Source organism: Oryzias latipes, chromosome 7, assembly GCF_002234675.1.
Source record: "Oryzias latipes chromosome 7, ASM223467v1".
NCBI lineage: Eukaryota > Metazoa > Chordata > Actinopteri > Beloniformes > Adrianichthyidae > Oryzias > Oryzias latipes.
In genome coordinates this window covers 7974203-7991805 of record NC_019865.2, presented here as the reverse complement: position 1 = coordinate 7991805, position 17603 = coordinate 7974203, and the positions used below count along the sequence as shown (strand labels likewise).

Here is a 17603-nt window from a genome sequence, read left to right as displayed (position 1 = left end):
AAAGGAGCTTAACTTTAAGAAACCCCCTCCCAGAAGAAACCAGGATGGTAGCGTCAGCAGACTGTGTGGGAAAACCTAAACCCCCCAACAAGGTTTGCAAAAACAGTTGGAGAAAATTATTTGCAACATTGGATGGGGATGGTCAGTGGACTTCTCTCTTGTGCAGGTGTCGAAACCCCTAATGGAGAAGAAGCGGAGAGCTCGGATTAACCAGTGTTTGGATGAGTTGAAGTTTCTCCTGGAGAATTATTACAGCAGCAGCGTGAGTATGCAGCGACAAAAATGGCAAACCTCTTCCACATATATTTGCTTATTTTGGACACTTTATGGATAAAACGTGGTTGTTGTGAGAGGAAAAACCTGACTGAAGTAAACATTTCACATAGATCCGAAAGCGCAAACTGGAAAAGGCCGACATTCTGGAGCTCACAGTGAAACATCTGAGGAACCTCCAGAAGATCCAGAGCTGTAAGTTCCCCTTATTTTCCTATTAAGTCAGGAATTACAGAAAAGCTTTGTCTGATCAGATTTAACGCTTCATTTCTTGAACAAATCTTGACGGATTTTAGGCGCTGTGGCTTCCGATTGTCCTGAATACCAAACCGGATACCGTAGCTGCTTAGCAAACGTCAATCAGTTCCTGATTACCCCCGACAACATGAACCGAAGCGGGCGTTGGATGCTGTCACAGCTGTCCCACAAACTGTGCCGCTCCCTGAGGAAGGGGGAAGCCTCCAGCACCTTGGACAGCGCCGCGCGGCTGGCTGAGGCACAGATGGAGACGCGGAAATGTCTGCCAGCATCAACCCAAACAGAGGAGGGCATCAGCCCCGACCAAGGAAAGAACCCACACAGCGCAAGCTCGGCCCCATCAAGTCAAGACTCAAAGCAATCAGAGCCTAAGAAACCTCACATTTCTGCAGCGCAAAGACAGAACACCAGCGTCTCCTTTCACCAAGACTTCGACTGCGTCATCAGACAGGACATGAAAGCTGCAAACGCGGCGAGCAGCGTGTGGCGGCCCTGGTAGAACATAATCTGAGTCACATCCCACTGAATGTTGATGATTGCACTGTACAGTAGTAGATCTTGACTGTGTGTTAATTAGAGATATGTCTTTTAACAATAAAAGCAATGCAAGAGGGATTGTGTTAAAGTGATGCAGTTTTTCAGGAGGAGGCCAAGGTGCTCCATAAACATTTTGTTGGCAAAAGTCAAAAAGTTTTTCTAATTTCTCTGTTGAACACGAACATTTTTTAGCAAAACATTTGGGAAGTCGCTCCTCCAGTCTGTTTACCGCAAACAAGTTTGGAACAGTTACAAAGTCACGACCAGTTTTTGTTTTCAGAGACGTTTTTCGGAGCCATGTGGTCCGAAACTGATTATGCCCCCTGAAAGTTTAACGCATACAAATGAAAGAAATAAAGAAAATCAACCTCCTTAAAAAAACGTAAAAAGAGCAACAAAAAACATGGAAAATGTTTTTTTTAAATTGCTCATGAAAAACACCAGGACACACAACCAGAAACCCTCGTGTTTAAAAAAATAAATAATTATATTTAATTTAACCCGTGCCTTCATTTTCTTCAAATCATACCGTTAAAATTATATTCCAAAGAAGAGAAATAAATATTTGCTGCATTTTACTAACTTGTGAAAAGTCTGATGTAAAAGAAAAATTACAAAAAGAAAACACCTGTAGGCTAATGGGAAAAATGTATTTTCCATCCCCTCTGCCCTAGTTTTTACGCCTACAATAACTTTCTGGACAACTTGGCGACAAAGATGCTGTTTGTTGAAGAAAGAAACGCCGGAAAAAAGTAACCCATAAAGACAGCTGTAGTTTTAAAAAACAATCACAAAAACCGTCTGAAATGTTTAAACACTTTAGCAAAGATATTCATTCGGTATAGTGTTCGTTATGACTCTGCGTCTCTGTCAGTTTTAGTGAAAGTTGCGCAGCACGTTGTCTATCATTCAGGTTGTATGTCCCTGTAGACAAAGACTGAAGATACTCTGTTCAGTTGTTTGGCTTGGGCAGACGTGCAATAAAGTGTCTGCTATTTAGTGTTGAGGAGAATCATAACAGCTGGAGAACTGTTGACAAGCCGTTCATGTCCTTCTTAATTCTTCTTAAAGAAACTTGGAACATGAATGAGAACAGTGCGCATCACGCACGTTGCGTTCATATTTTAAACCAAAACTCAAGAAATAAAGCTGTGAATTCCTTGTCGCCCCCGAAGCCAGGTTCATTATTTCTCAGTGTTGAAGCCCAACCCCCCCCCCCCCCCCCCCCAAAAAAAAAGGATAAATAGAGTGGTTCATGATTCCAGTTTAATTTCTACATCAACTTATCTCTCCAATCGTTTCAGATTGAATGTAACCACATAAGAACTGAGAACCGCAGGGGGAGACGACAATCCTTCATTTGCATGAGACTAGTGGGAAGGTGGTTGAGGAGCTGCAGACGCCGATTCAGCGATTGTGGTCCGACTGACCACTTTCAAGTCAGGGCAACACTTTCCACGTTACAGTGCAATTAAACACGTGACTCTTCTAAGTCCCAATCTGTGCGTAAAAGAGATAGTCCTCTAGACTGTTGTCAAACAGAATGAACCGAACTCGTGCTTCCTTTCAGAGGCTCCTGCAGTGTAAAACAATCACGTAAACACAGACTTCACAACCTCCTGCAGTAAAGGAATTCATTAGCCAAAAGTGCCTCCGCCTTTCGGCTTATGTGTGTCCATTAAAAAGAACATATGCAAATGTAAAAACAAGAAAGTAGAGAACAAATATGCATTTTTAAGGTTAATTGAGAAACTAAAGTCTCCGATTATTCTAAAGTTACTCACACAATGAAGAGGTCACGTGATACATGACGGGAAACACCAACATCAGTCTTGAATCCTCTCACAAACACAACAGATCAGTAAGGGAGAGGAGACTTCTTCAAAAAATTCAAGTAAGAGTAGAATTACTTCAAAAATAATGCAGATTTACAAAGTTTTAATCCAAACATTTACCCAATAAGAGAAACAAATTAATTTGTCTGCAGTGTTTTAACAGCACGACTTTGTAGAATAAGAGATTTGCAATATTGGGTTTTGCAGATGTCTGGTATTTAAACATTTGTTTTACCATGTTGAAGTCAACAAGTCTCTTCTATTTTTATTAATGAAACATTTTTCTGTGTGAAACAGATGTTTTACTCTGATGTTTTTTACACTTTAACTTGACAAATGGCAAGGTTGCCTCTGTCAGTGATTCAGAAATCCCTCTACAACATGGTAAAGAAAGCTGCAGACAGGATACTTTCATCTTGATTTTAGTGTCAAAGCTGAGATTTATCAGGGAGAATGAAGCCTTAGTTACACGGGCCCATGTGCTGTGGATTTTTGGGTTTTCCAGCTCGTGGAGGTTGGTTTGGTAGAGACGAGCAACCAGTGGAGCACAGGTATCTTGTAGTTCCCTCGAGGCTCATGCAGACGCCTCAAGAGACGTACCGTTGAAAATGAAGCATATATATGCATGTGGTAAGTGTAACGTGAAGTATTTGTACAGATAATGTAAGTTTCATGCACTTTTGACGCATGAGGGATGCTGCACGGCGGCCTTATGCCACATTAGTAAGTTACGAGTACTGGCTCCTTACCTACCGCACACAAACGCTGCATGCAAGGCGTGTGTAGGTGATACGTAAATGCTAGTAGGATGACCACACAAACTACACCCGGATTGTCTAATTTCCTAAGTTCTAACAGTCAGGCTGCATGTAAGGAGCGTTCATCTTTCATTTGAATAGCACTAACAGGCCCCTTGCACAGTATGCAGGATTTGGTGAAGTTGAAAAAAAAGATAAAACCTGTCTACGTCTCACACCTATTTCCCTCTTACGTACCCTTGCGTGTTGTTTAAGTGTTCGCTACAACTTTTCAAGCCAGCCAGTAGAAAAGTGTGCATGAACATTTTGGCTCTAGGGACTCTCCGAGTGACCTATGAGCTTGATATTTCCTGTGGGTCATCTGCGTTCCCTGGTCGCCTTTTTTTCGCCCGCAGACAGCCCATCTACCTGTAAGAGGAGTTATGATCAAAGCCTGGCAGAAATCTTTATGCTGTTACTGTTTTACATGGCATTCTCCTGATTATAATAGAGTAGGCCTATCTGTAGAAATGATGGCATAAATGTTAAAAACAATAAAAGAAGAGAGTCCAAATTACTGTTTCATTTCACGTTTTCTTTCACATGTAAAAGTATCCAGAAGAAATGTTTTTAAAAGTACTTTTTTTTTTACAGTTACTTAAATCCACGTAACTAACCAAGTAAACGTAATTTATTACACCCACCCATGCAAATGAGTAACCTTCGAGTGTGCAAACTGAAATTAAATGCAAAAATATAATTCAAAATACACCGTAAAAGACTGAAAACAAGACTTTCATATACTTCTGTGCTTTTGCAGATAAAATGTACATAGTCTGCATAATTCTTCTGTGATTTTGGGTCTCTAAGGACAGGGCAACATCAACAGGATTTTCAACAAAATCTCTGGCAACCAGGAAAGGCATATGGGATGAACAGTAAAATACCACACACACTCCTAGAGCTCTTCTTGTGAATTTAATCAATCCTTTCTCTTTAACAAAGTCATCAGCTCAACAAGAAAATCATAACATTAAACATTGTTTGATTGGTAAATCTTTGAATATGTTACAAAATTAGATTTTCATACTGCAAACACAACAAAATGCAAAAGATCCATGAAATATCAAAGTTTGACGATGGGATGTGATTTTTTTTTTATCCCCAGGAAAGATCTATTTGAGCAAATCTGGTCAATCCAAATCAGTAAACAGTACACAAACACATCAGAATTGCAAGGTTTCAATGACAGCAGATGACTTAAAACAGAAACTCCCACCACATACAAGTTTATTCCCCAGGTGGAAACAGAAAAAAATTGGGAAAGCAATGTTTTACCACTAATAATTTCGTTCTAGAGGGATACTTTATTTAATTTTCTCTTCAATAAATCTCTTAAAAGCTTGCAGCTTATTTGTGCAAATACATTCACATTAACAGAAACTGTCCACAAGAGGTCAGAATTGGAAAAGAAAAAAATCTCCTTTAAATCTGAAGACGAACTCCTTGGTGAGATGTTTTTAATTTATTTAACTATATTTACTGAGATGCTTGTTTGGGGGAAGGGATTATTATTTTCAAATACCTGCTCATTTTACTTAATTCTAAAATCAAAATACCCTTTTTCCCCTAAATACATTTTTGCTGAAATGATCCTTCTTATTATCATCTTGCATCATCATCTGCATAAATGTGCAACTTGTGGGTGACATTACCAAGTGTTCACCATGACACTCCATAACACAAAGCTTCAAACACGGTCTTTTAATAGCTTCTTGTAAATTAATATTTATATTTATAACTTCCCAAAAGCTGTTTACTTGAACTTGAGTCCCATTTCCTCCCCAATTTTGACATATGGAATCAGAGCTTTCATTTATGTGACTATGACAACAAAATGTATACCTCAAATTGAAAAACTGGTTCTAAAAACTGGAAAGCCTTTCCTGGAGTTTTAAAACAAGTTAAAAAAACACAAAAAAATGATTAAGAGGTGAGGTCAGGTGATGACCATAAAGCACCATTTGCATAATATTCTTTAGCTATGTATGCATGCAACAGTTTTGCCTGATGATATCAAAATGATCAAATAAAATCAAAGAGGAATCAGAAGGAAATGTTTTAAGCATCTAAACAGAAAACACCAAAAACATAATTAATATCCCCCATATGTACAAGATATCTCAATAGTGTTTCTTAGTCAAGGATAAAAGGTTCTTAACTCCATTTCTCAATTTCTCACACAAACCTATCTGGGCATGTTAAAGTTTGGGATTACATTTCACTTCAAAATATGATGCTAAAAAGGTTTTTATGTGCTGTAAATAATGTTAATGAAAAATGCAACATTGGTTTAATAAAATAAATATGTTAATTGTGTTATACCCTTTAGTCAAAAGGATATGCACAGTAATAAGCAAAGATTGCCTCCATACAACAAAACACAGTCCTTGCAGGCCAAATGAAACACGAATTCAATTTAAATAAAAAAAGAATGAAAGAAAAAAAACATATGAAAAGTATTTTGTCCTTTCAAATGAAACAGTATTCAACAGTAAAATCAAGTTTCATGAACACAGGAAAGAGAGAGATTTTCTGTCAGTGCTGGAAGAAAAGTGTTCTTCATAGAAATTTTGGGTCAGTTAGAAGCAAACATTGTTACTGGCTTACACAGGAAATCACGGCCCTTTCAGAAAACATGTCAAAGGATCCTAATGACAGGTGGTCATTTGTGGCAAGGAGTAAAACTTGGGAACAGGACTGATAATTCCAGCAGGTCATTTTTGGTAACCACTAATGGAGGCTTGCATTACAGTAAACTGAGCGCTGAAGTTTGGAGACCAACAGAAGAGCTTCCCTTTCAGGTGATGGAGCCCGCAGAATCAGAATGAACGGTGTTGTATCTAGACGATGATGCTGAGGCTGTGCTTGTAAAACTGTTTGTGCGTCCTTTACTCTCAGCCTTGCTCAGATGCTTGGGGTGAGCCCAGTCAGTTCCAGCACCAGAACCAGCACCTCCACCTGTCCTGTGCCTGGTCGAGCGCCCTGGAGACGGCTGGCTGTGACCAGGTGAACCTGCAGAGTCCTGACGTTTAGGGCGTTCTGAGCAGCTTTTTCCTGAGCCACCAGCCCCATGGCTCTTCTTCCTAGTGGACCTGTCAGTTTTGGGGGAACCCTCAGGTGAACTTCCCCTGCTACTGCACCTTCTGTGTTCTGAGGATCGCCTCAATGCTTGAGGCTCACACTCAAAGTCTGTGAGAGGAAAGTGAGGAAAGATGACTGTGTGCTCTGTATACACATTAGGGATAAGGGAGATTGTGGAGGACCGCCGTGGGCTGTTTCTGGGGCTTGGCAACGGCGTTTCATCTATAAAGTTGATCACCTCATCACGGCTGAAACACCGCAGTTCATCCTCACACCTCTCCCCACCATATACCACACGGGGCAAGTACTTCAAGTGCATGCTGTCCTCAGAGCGTCGCCGCTTGCGGTGAGGGTGATGGTGGCTCCCCTCGTGGTAATAGACCAGGCTGTTCCTGCGCCTCTCGCGGCGCGGCAAGGTGGAGCTGTAATGGGCACTCACTATCATGTCCTCTGTGGAGCCCCATCTGTGTAGGTATGAGGGGATCTGGTCGCTGGTCCACATGTCGGTTTCGTCGTGGGAGTATCTTCTTGTAGGGGGCACCTGGAGGCGAGACACAGACCCGACCTCTCAGCTTTTAGAAGACTCTGATTAAACTAAAATGCATAAATATTTACTGGACAATAAATATTATTAGAGCAAAATGCTGAGGACCATAACAGTCCATAAAACCTACATTATTAACTTAAAAGATCAATACATGCAGGATTTTCTTTTACTGTCATGAGGTAACACTGTGATGACACCTTTTTTAATTCATCCTCCATCAAAGACTCTTTCACTTTCCTACAAGTATAATTGGCGCATTATAATTTTAAAAAGCATTTGTTTATTGTTAAGAGCACAGCTGTTTATCTCAAAGTACTCTGGAGAAGTCTTAGGAAACCCTCATGTCAGATTTTGCTTCCAAGGAGAAAGACTTTCTAGTAATCCTTTCAAGTTTATGAACTTTTGAACATTTCCTTTGGCTGCTTGATTGTCATCTTCAGTTCAGTCCTTGTACCTGAGAATTTGCAAGTGTTTTTTATTTTATTTTATTTTGTTTTTTAATGTTAAGACTGGGTGGCTACAACACAAAAGAGCCACTCAGAATGGTCAAGTTAAAAGAGTGGACTGAAAATGAGTGACAGCCACAAAAAAAAAAAAAAAAAAAAGTCACAATTCTGTCAAGAAGCCTTTAGAATTTAGCTTGAAACCAGCTGATCACACAAAAGTCTGGCTCTGTGGGGGGGAGAAATAACATGCAATAAAGGAAATGAGTGATGCCCGAGACTTTTACTAAGGGTTAAAAATAATTAAAATGTATTTATCTCTTAAAAAGAGATGAAAATTAAAGGTTTATAGTTGTCTACATGTTATAATATACTCACATTCTGTTCTGACAACTATGCAAGAGACAGAGGGTTTGTCAAGGTGACGTCAAGAGCCTCAAGATTGATATCAGCCTGCCCCCCTGTGGTTGCTTTCAGTAAATGCAGAGACATTAAACAGCAGATGATACAGTAGCATTGAATGTGTTAGGTGGGGGGGAAGTGAACAGCAGATGGCAGCATAAGCTTTAGAATGGCTGGCGACTCTGACAGACTTGAGAGGATATACACAGACAATAAAGCTAAAGATGCTTTATTCTGTAATCAGACCACTTGAGAAGAACATATCCATTTCTACATGAAGCGGCCACTTGATGAAAAAATTTTGACAGGATTCCTTCCAGAAGTTACAATAAGCTAAATAAATTACCCCAAGTTGTGGTGACACAATGGTCAAATAAGTGGCACATCTGTAAAGATAACTAAAACAAAACCTCTCAACTACAAAGTGAATCTGGCACAATGGCAATGGATTGACGTGTGGGTTTGTGTAATGGAATGACGGCTACTGTATCCATCTCTGTTTTCAGACTTCTTAACAGCAAAGTCAGATTGAAAATATATATGCATATAAATCCACAGGAGCATTGGTGTTAGAAATGTCCATGAATATACAGGACATCTGGAGAATATATTTTTTTAACCAAGGAGTGAACTTGGCAGCTTTTCTAAATTTGTTTCACACAAAGATGACACAGTATCACTGCAAGATGCTTTGTAATGTTACTATCGTGTGAGATCTATCAGCTGATTCTGAGATTAAACGGCACCACTGCAGGCTTCTAGACCAAGGCTTCGTTATTTGCAGTTATGTTGACTTGGATCAGCCAGTTTTAGCAACGTTTAATCAAAGTTGGTCTGACACTGTCGTTTACAGAATGAGGTCAGAATGAGCGTCACAATGAAGTTAAGAAGTTGTTGAGTTGCCCTAGAAGGCTGCAAGTTATCTCAGGCTGAAAGAGGACATTTAGCAGCTCTCTGTCTGACTGAAACAGAATTAAGAGTGTTTTGCTTTTGGGCAGAACATGAAAACATGTTCAGGTTTCCTGAAGCCTTGAGGGATTCCTGAAACGAAGAGTGTAAATCAGTTACTACACTCTTACCCTCTTCTGAGAAAGAAAATCCATCATTTGCTTAAAGATCTATGTCAATGGACAAATGACTTGATAAATGAAGCACATTTAATGCATTGATGGGACTGCTGATGGTCATATTTACCATACATTGTCAGACTGACCTTATTTTTCATTGTTTTTCATTTATAAAATAGTTGGGGATCACAAAAATTTCAGTCAAGATGTTATAAAGGCATATGTGGCCATTTTTCATGCACATAAAAAAATCAATTTAAACGATTAAATTAAAGAAATTAGGAAAATTAATAAAAAAAAATATACCTGCAAATACTGCATTTTATCTTCCTGTTGTTCCCTCAATGGATACCCTTGCGGAACCCCCCTTTCTAAGGTTGAGAACTCATACTTGGCATTACGGTCTACCGTCATGATTTCAGGCGCCGAGCTATAGTCATATGGTCTGTCATATATTAAGTCGGCATGAATTCCTCCATCTTGGCTGCTTTCTGCAAGGCGCAGAAACGTCAGGATTAGAGAGCAACGGACTCCATACACAAGACAGACAGTCAGACAGACAGATAGATAAGAGAAACAAGTTCAATTGTTCTCCGATTTATTGCCTTTTTTCGTGTCTCTGCTCAGGAATGTAAAAATTCGGAGAAAAAAATAACTGCGATACATAAAGTTAAGAACAAAATGACCAAGAAAAATGATGTAAAAAGTTTATATAAAAGCTGAGACAGCTGTAGGCTGATTTTGAATGGATTAGTTGGGACTGATAGCAGCATTAAAAATCTTGGATGTTACAGTCTGAGAACTCAATTATGTTTTTTCTAAATATCCCTTATACTAAAATTGTTTCAAAATGGCAAAATCTCGTTTTTAAAAACAGCAACTTCTGTCTTCATTACGGATCCTTTAGAGACGGGTGAAAACACCTGAAGGCAAATGTCGGCCGAAAGATGGAAGATGAGATCAGCTATTTGCACAGGCAGCTTTGCATGCAAGTCAGTAGCTTTGGAAAAACAGGAAACAATCCATATACATACAACTGTGATGAGTTATACATGGCAAGCCCTCTGGAAAAAAAAGCAGAGAACTGGCAGTGTTAATTATAGCACAAAATATGGTCTGCCAATTGGGCGGTTCTTTTTGGCTTTTACCAAACAGAAAGCAGTTCTGAGGAAGGGTGTCAAAAGAGGGAGGGGGTCAAAGGTTTGGAGGGTAAGAATCAGGAAAGGTGGGGTTTAGCTTTAGCCAGCAGTACACTGACAGAGATCATGGACCCAATTATGGAGATGAATAATCATGTGACCTAATTTTATAAAATCAAGTTTCATCAGGTGTCTGTGATTCTTTGCAGAGGTATTTTATTTCAGGCCCCTGAGAATAAAATGCTTCCTTTAATTTCAACAACTGTTCAGACTAGAGCACAATTTAATCATTAAACTTTTAAATGTCAGGAAAAGAACGTCACACAAAAACGAAAAAAAAACTTTATTCAAAACAAACATTATCCACGAGAAAAAGAAAAAAATAGGAAAAAAAACATTGCTTTGTTTTTTCTGACTTGAGGGAAATATGACCATCATAATGACAGGGAAGTGCTTTTCCGCTTAACTGCGTTTGTTCCAGACTCACTATTCAGTCTAACAAATACTCAAGGAACTATTCACTGTTCAGTTCTCTCATGCTAGAGCATTCTAGGGGAAGATTGGCCAGTTTAAATGCATTAAAGTAAAAAAGACAAAAGTGCTGCAAGGAAAATATGTCCTTTGTCCAGCATGATTTCCTCTTTGTGACATTAGTCTCATAGCGTGGTACAGCAAAGCATTTTCGAAAATACACACCATGTAGAAAAGTCACAAAATGTCTAGTTTAGAGAGATAAATTACACAGACACTTGCCTTTTTTTAGCTTTGTCTCTTGAAAATAAAGGTAGATGATAGGTCACATGATAACATTTTGACCAATTTTTCTGACCCAGATGCAATTGCAATTAAAATAAAAAACAAGCAAATTTCCAATATGGAAAAAAACGATTTTTTTAACGACTAAAATTTGGAAATTATGCTAAAAAGTATCTTTAAAACCAAAAGGATAACATGTTTTTTTAAGCATACAGGTTGCAATTATTCCTTTGTACTCAGTTCTTCAAGTAACTTAATTTTTTTACAAAATATGTATATTCACTCAAATCTTTCAAATCAAGTGAAATTGTATTCATATTACAATTATATAGTGTAAAAATGTCTTTGATTTGAAATTATTTTTCTGGTTTTTAATCAATAACACCATCTCATTCTCTGCTGATAAATCATAACCAATATCTGCTGAAATCACAGCATACTGTAAGTCAAATGTACAACACTATTCAGTTTGCAAAGAAAACAAACTGATATTGTTTTCTAGCTAGAATTGTAAACTTAAACAGTGCTTCATTATAGGAAGGATGTCTTCTGAGCTGCCAGACACTGAGTTTAATAAACTGATTATGTGTGCTTTTGTTTTAAAAAGGAGGGACATTTTGGAAAAAATAATTTGTTTGATCTTTTTAGTTTCTGTGTAGCATGCATTTATTCTTACTGAACTTTTAAACTCCACTTGTAGCTTTCTTACAAACCAAAAGAAATCTGGATTAAAGAATTCATATACACACATTCAATTTATTGGGTGAGGAGATGGGAGAAGGGGGAGGGACAGGAGGGAGATGTCTCACAGTAGCTTACCCTCATCCACTTCGTCATTAGACATGAGGGCAACGCACTTCTCCCACACCATACGTATGTCTGCCCGATAGCGGTCGCAGGCCCAGAGGAACATCGGCAGCAGAATTGACTGAGCGATGGAACACCACAGCACACACAGCACCATCCAGTTGTAAGAGCGGTCAAACTTCAGACTGGCAAAGCTCACCACCTGTGCAGGTCCAAGAGGGGAAAAAAACTTGACCATCTTCAAAGAAAACAGATAAAATAACACCAAAGTTCTCATAAAAGTGAGATTGAGGATGTATCACTTGAGGTTGTGGATCTAACAAAGCTCCTCTTCAGAGTAGAGTTCACACAGTAAAACTAAGAAAAGTTTTCAATCAAGACTTAACCATTTATCTCATCTTTGATTTCAAAAGATGGAAACTTTACACACAAATCTTGTAACTGCTTCAGAGAAGCCTGGACTCCTGTTACTTCAATGTTAATTGAAGAAGCAGCAGCAGCAAACAACTAATTAAAAGATTTTTTTGAACATGATTTAGTATTTTTCCTTTTTTTAAGTATTGTTTTTAGTACTTTGTTTTTATATACACTAATTCAGTTGCATAACAACCATTGTACGTTATGACTGTTTGCTAGGTCACTTTTACAAAAACCATAAAACAAGAATTTTACCTTGTATGACAACACAAGGGAAAACCAGACTGTGTGATGTGATCATTTGATGATTTTTTTTGTACAGACTTTTCCTTTGTTATTTAATTAAGTTTACAATCTAAGGCAAAATGTGTATTGTCACATTTTAAAACAACCCCCGCCCTAATTATCGTTTGAAATTTTTAATAATTAAAATACAAAGGCGTTGCATTATTGGTGAGCAGCAGTTTAGCCTAGGCGGTAGAGCAGGTCGTCCAACAACTGAAGGGTCTGCTGATCAATCCCTGCTCTCCCCAGCCAGCTGTCACCCCCCCCCCCAGCGAGGCCAGTCTGCAGCTCACCGCTCCCCCAAGGGGATGGGTCAAATTGCAGAGAAGAATTTCCCCATTGTGGGAAAAATAAAGTATCAATTATTATTATTAGTGATGCTGACGCATTTTGCTACATGGAATTTTCCAAAAATGAATTATTTTTTTCTGACCATAGTGGATTTTTAAGTGTTTATTTCTTGTAATTCTGTACAAATACTGTTTGTATAAATGTAACAAATTTAGACAGAATTTTAAAAAAAGGGTTTGGACTCGACAAGTTTTCATACTTTATTTAAGCTCTTTGAACACTCTATATTGTTATTTTGCTCCATATTTCTGTTTATGATTATTTTTTATTTTAGCAGTTCAAAATAGTTAAATACAAAAAAAAAAACAAAAGTCAAAACAATCTTTAGCTGAAAGTTGTTGCACAAATCCCCCCCAAAAAATTTACATCTTTCCTTCAGAAATCAAAAACTTATTTCCAAGTTCCTAGTCGTTTTAGGTGGTAGATGAACTGCTTTTGTTAGGGGTTGTGTTTATGGAAGACCCAGCTAAATAAAAATAAATATTCCGTATAAGACAAAAAGAAAAGAGCAATCCAATGACATTTTTTAAATGCAAAAGTCTCTAAATTTCAGACCACACATAGAAACAAATAATCCTTTGAAAGTTTTGAACTGAATCTTTCTCTACTATGTGTGCATAGCAAACGGTTACAGATGAAAAGTAGTGCTGCCTTTTCCTGTGTTAAGGTAATAAATGATAGCATAAAACTCATAAAAGACAAACTAAACTAGGCAGAAATGAAGAAAAATTTGACTGAGCATAAATCTGCAGGGTGACATGCAAGAATCTGAAGAAGAGCTAGCAAAAAGCTCAAACCTAAATACACAAAGGAAGTAATTACTGGAAAAAGAAACAGCTGTGGGGACTGGCAGTTTAAGATTTGGAGTAATTGCCTTGATGAGGCCAGAGAAGAGACGGATGACCAGATGATTTTGTTATTTAGAAGAGTATATGACAAAAAAAAGCTATTTTAAAAATGGAATTAAAAGAAAAAAACAACAATGACACTGAAATGAAACACAAGATTCTATCAGATCTGACTAAATAATAAAGAATTCTTTACTTTTTAAAATCTTCTCTGAAAAAGGTAAAAAAAAAATTGATACCTTGGGGTTATCCTAAAACAATTCAATACTTTGGTCAAGATTTTTTCGTTTTAGCTTTAAAGAACAACAGACATAAAAATGACATCTCTTGATGAAAGTTGATCTAAACAAAAAGAAACACACTATGTAGGTTGGAGAATAATAAACGAAGAACTAGCAGGAAGATAGATGGGAGGACTTTTATATGTTCTGTTTTATTCAGTTTACTTCTTATACTTTATTCTTTTTAATAGTTAACTCCATGTAATGCCACTTTTGCACATTTCTTCTGTAAAAATGAACACAATGGTTGATTTCAAATGTAATTTTCCTAAATGTGACAGAAAAAAACATTTTTGTGTTGGGAATTTTGAAATTTATTTATGTCTAATTTTTTATAAACACATCACCTTGTAAGTGTAAAATAAAAAAGTTAAGGAATCATAGTGGGGTACATGGTGAAATAAAATGTCAGACCTGGAATCTGTTAATAAAGATTTGCCAAAGCTGATCATGAATGTTATTTTTTTTTAAAAAGGAAGTAACACAGATCTCCTACAATAACATCATGACATGTTAAGATACCATGTCAAGTATTCAGGTATCAGAAGTATTCTATAAAAATAAAACAATGAGCATACAGCTCTAATATTAAAAGCACTTATACTAATAGTTCACTTTAACTAAATTTAGTTATTTTACACTTTAAAAATGCAACAATGATACAAATATATAAATTGAGTTTATGTATCCAGTAATTGTCTTTTAAACAATTTATTGAATTTTTTTTCTGCCTAAAACACATTTTCTGTTAGTTTTCAAATGTAAGAATTCCACCTTTAATCCCTTCAATGTTCATATAGTTTTTATTTTTTAAAACAATTAGTTTTAAAATTTAAATTTAACAAATACTATTCTTTATTATTTAAACAAATTGTTGTTAACCAGATAAATTGTAAAACTTGTGTACTAAAATATAATTGATTTAGTAGCTTGACAATATTACCTCACCCCATCAAATACAGCTCATCATCCAAGGTTATTCCAAAAAAAAGTTAATCACTACATTTACTTTTAATCAAAATGCTAAACTGTGTATTAGTTAACTTGTTTTAAACACAACTGTGTTCTAAATCTGCAAATCTATATAAATTTCCATTCCAGTCATCTTTTGATCTATTGTAAAAGGATTCCCAGTGGTGTCTTGACTATGATAATGCCATTTTAATCAAAATAAAATAAAAACCTACGTTTTTTTTTCTAGGACATAATTTTTGCAGAGTTCATTAAAAATCTCCCCCTGAGATGTGGGCAGGACCATTGCCACAGGGAAAGCCCGCCACTTTCCCATTATCTATCTGTTTACGTTCTCTCCCACTAGCTAGCAACCTCCCAAACCCCCAACCTAACATTGCTGGTACACCCAAAATGGTAAGCAATATCCAGCTCTATTGTTTACAGTCAGATTCCAGCTCCGATGAGGAAAATGAAGGCATACATTTAGTCATCTACAAGTGGATGCATCAGAATGGAGCGGAAGAGATAACTAGTTCTGCTGAAAGTTTTTTCCAACAGCATTTTTTCTGTCTGCTCCTGATTCACAATAATTTAAAGGAGGAATACTCAGAAATTCAATTTTAAGCTTAAGTTTCTTTATATATGTTCTCCATCATCAGAAAAATGCCAAAGGAATGTGTTAAAAACATGTAAAAAAAAATTTCATCAGAAATAAATGTTTGTTTTGGGCTTGCATCAGAGGAGACCTGAAATGACAAACATATGTGCAGTATTATCATCAGTATCAGCAAAAGTCCTGGAAATCAACTCACCAGGATGGGGAAGCCTGTGAGGAAGTCGTAAATGAAGACAATACCACTAATCAGGTAAGTTATCTGCAGCGATGTCTTGAGAGGCTCTGATCCATCAATGGAGGATCTCCGCTTCCCCTGAGCATCTTCAACCACTATTGTGGGGACATTGAACTTGTTCTTGTCAGCATTGTGGCCAGCCTGAACGGAAAAGGTCTGGAAGAGAGCAATCCCGATGCAGATCACACCCATGGCCACACTGCCACCGATCAGCAGCAGAAAGCAAACGCCAAAGCCCAAGCCAATCTCTGTCACAATGAATCTGCAGTCAGAGGTGTAGAAGCGGTCAATGGTGTCATGCCAGCCCACTGCTGGGAGTGTGGACAGGATGAACGACACCATCCAGATGCCCATCACTGTGTGCACTGCCTGCTTCTTGGTGTTACTCAGCCTGAAAACACAGAACACAGATTTTTGTGTCAAAGCAGAGAAGCTGTCAGAAATTCAAGTTAAACTAGGTTTGGCTTTATTGTGTGTGTTCTGTAGTTCGGTTCAAGTTTACAATTTAAACTTCGACAAGTCTATTAAATATCAAAGTCCTGTTATGAATTATTATTTTTTTTATTATTGAATTGCTACTCTAAAAGGATTATACAGGATTGTACTTCAAATATTTTTATTCGTTATTTTTTAAGGCCACCCATGAGTAGAGATGAAAATTAACAGTACACAGGAAACACAGCACGCAAAAGAAATGACGTAACTAAAAAAAAGAATAAAAGTAGAAAAGAAGGATTTGGAAAAAGTAATTATTTGCTAAGAGTTTTAAGGCTTGCAGGAAAATTTATATCTAAACAGAAATGTTATTCCACTGTTCATAAACCCGCCATTTACAATGCTGCCCCAACATTTGTTAAAACAGGAGTGTTGAGCTTTTCCTTTTAAATTATTAGAATTACCAATAAAGGCTAACCTATCACATTTTGTTTTCCTTTAAAAACTAATGTAGGAAACTATAGTTTCATTTCCAGATCATCACTTCTCAGATATTACATGAACAATTGTATCTGATTAATTAGCACAACTAGTGCAGCAAGCACACAGCATGTTACACTCAAGCAACAGGGACACAACTGCTAATACTGCCAATACTGAACCATTTCAGAAAAATAATTAGTACATAGATTAGACGAGAGATTACTTTTTAAGGAGAAATAAAACCCAAACTTCATGTTTTCAATAATAAAAACATGCCCTACATATAAAAAATAATCCAGTCAAACCCTCAGGCAGAAAGGTACAAAAGAAATTCTGTGCCTCCATACTATGCAGTCTCTGAGGAATATTGAACTAAATAATGAATCAAGAAATTTTATGAGAGTATCATGGCAGCAGTTCAGGACCTAAGGCTGAGAGGAGGTTTGGAAAAGACACCCAGCACCCAAGTGCATAAACAGATGGTTGAGAAAAAAGGTTTTGAATAACCAAGTCAGATCTCATTTCTGTAAAACGAAGGGAGAGAGTTATGCTTTGGTTTTTAGGACGACATCCAGTAACAGCGGTGGACTGATACAGTTAGCAGAGAGGACACAAATTTCTCTCTAAATCAGGAGTGCCCATACTTTTTTGGGATGTGAGCTACTTTTGAGACGATAATGTCTTAAACATCTACCTATATATATAGTATTTTGAGATTAAAATACTGTTTAATAAACATCGTATTATGAACTA

At 37.3% G+C, this 17603-nt stretch overlaps 2 protein-coding genes across 3 annotated transcripts in view; one reads left to right on the top strand and one right to left on the bottom strand.

Annotated features, from left to right (window-relative positions):
• On the top strand, positions 1 to 1142 carry hes3 (hes family bHLH transcription factor 3). The gene is made up of 4 exons (XM_004070637.4): positions 1 to 92; positions 167 to 262; positions 387 to 468; positions 570 to 1142. Exons 1-4 carry the CDS (start codon positions 45 to 47, stop codon positions 1028 to 1030), a joined length of 687 nt encoding a protein of 228 aa, XP_004070685.1. The 5' UTR covers positions 1 to 44; the 3' UTR covers positions 1031 to 1142.
• A 3457-nt stretch (positions 1143 to 4599) lies between these two features.
• gpr153 (G protein-coupled receptor 153) overlaps positions 4600 to 17603 on the bottom strand; it is a 48396-nt gene continuing 35392 nt past the window's right edge. For both annotated transcript variants that reach the window (XM_020704522.2, XM_011476896.3), the window contains exons 3-6: positions 15894 to 16323; positions 11958 to 12147; positions 9550 to 9734; positions 4600 to 7325 (exon numbers count right to left, since the gene is read on the bottom strand). In XM_020704522.2, coding sequence (XP_020560181.1) covers positions 6501 to 7325; positions 9550 to 9734; positions 11958 to 12147; positions 15894 to 16323 — 1630 coding nt within the window. In that variant the 3' untranslated portion in view covers positions 4600 to 6500. The remainder of the gene's footprint in view (positions 7326 to 9549; positions 9735 to 11957; positions 12148 to 15893; positions 16324 to 17603) is intronic.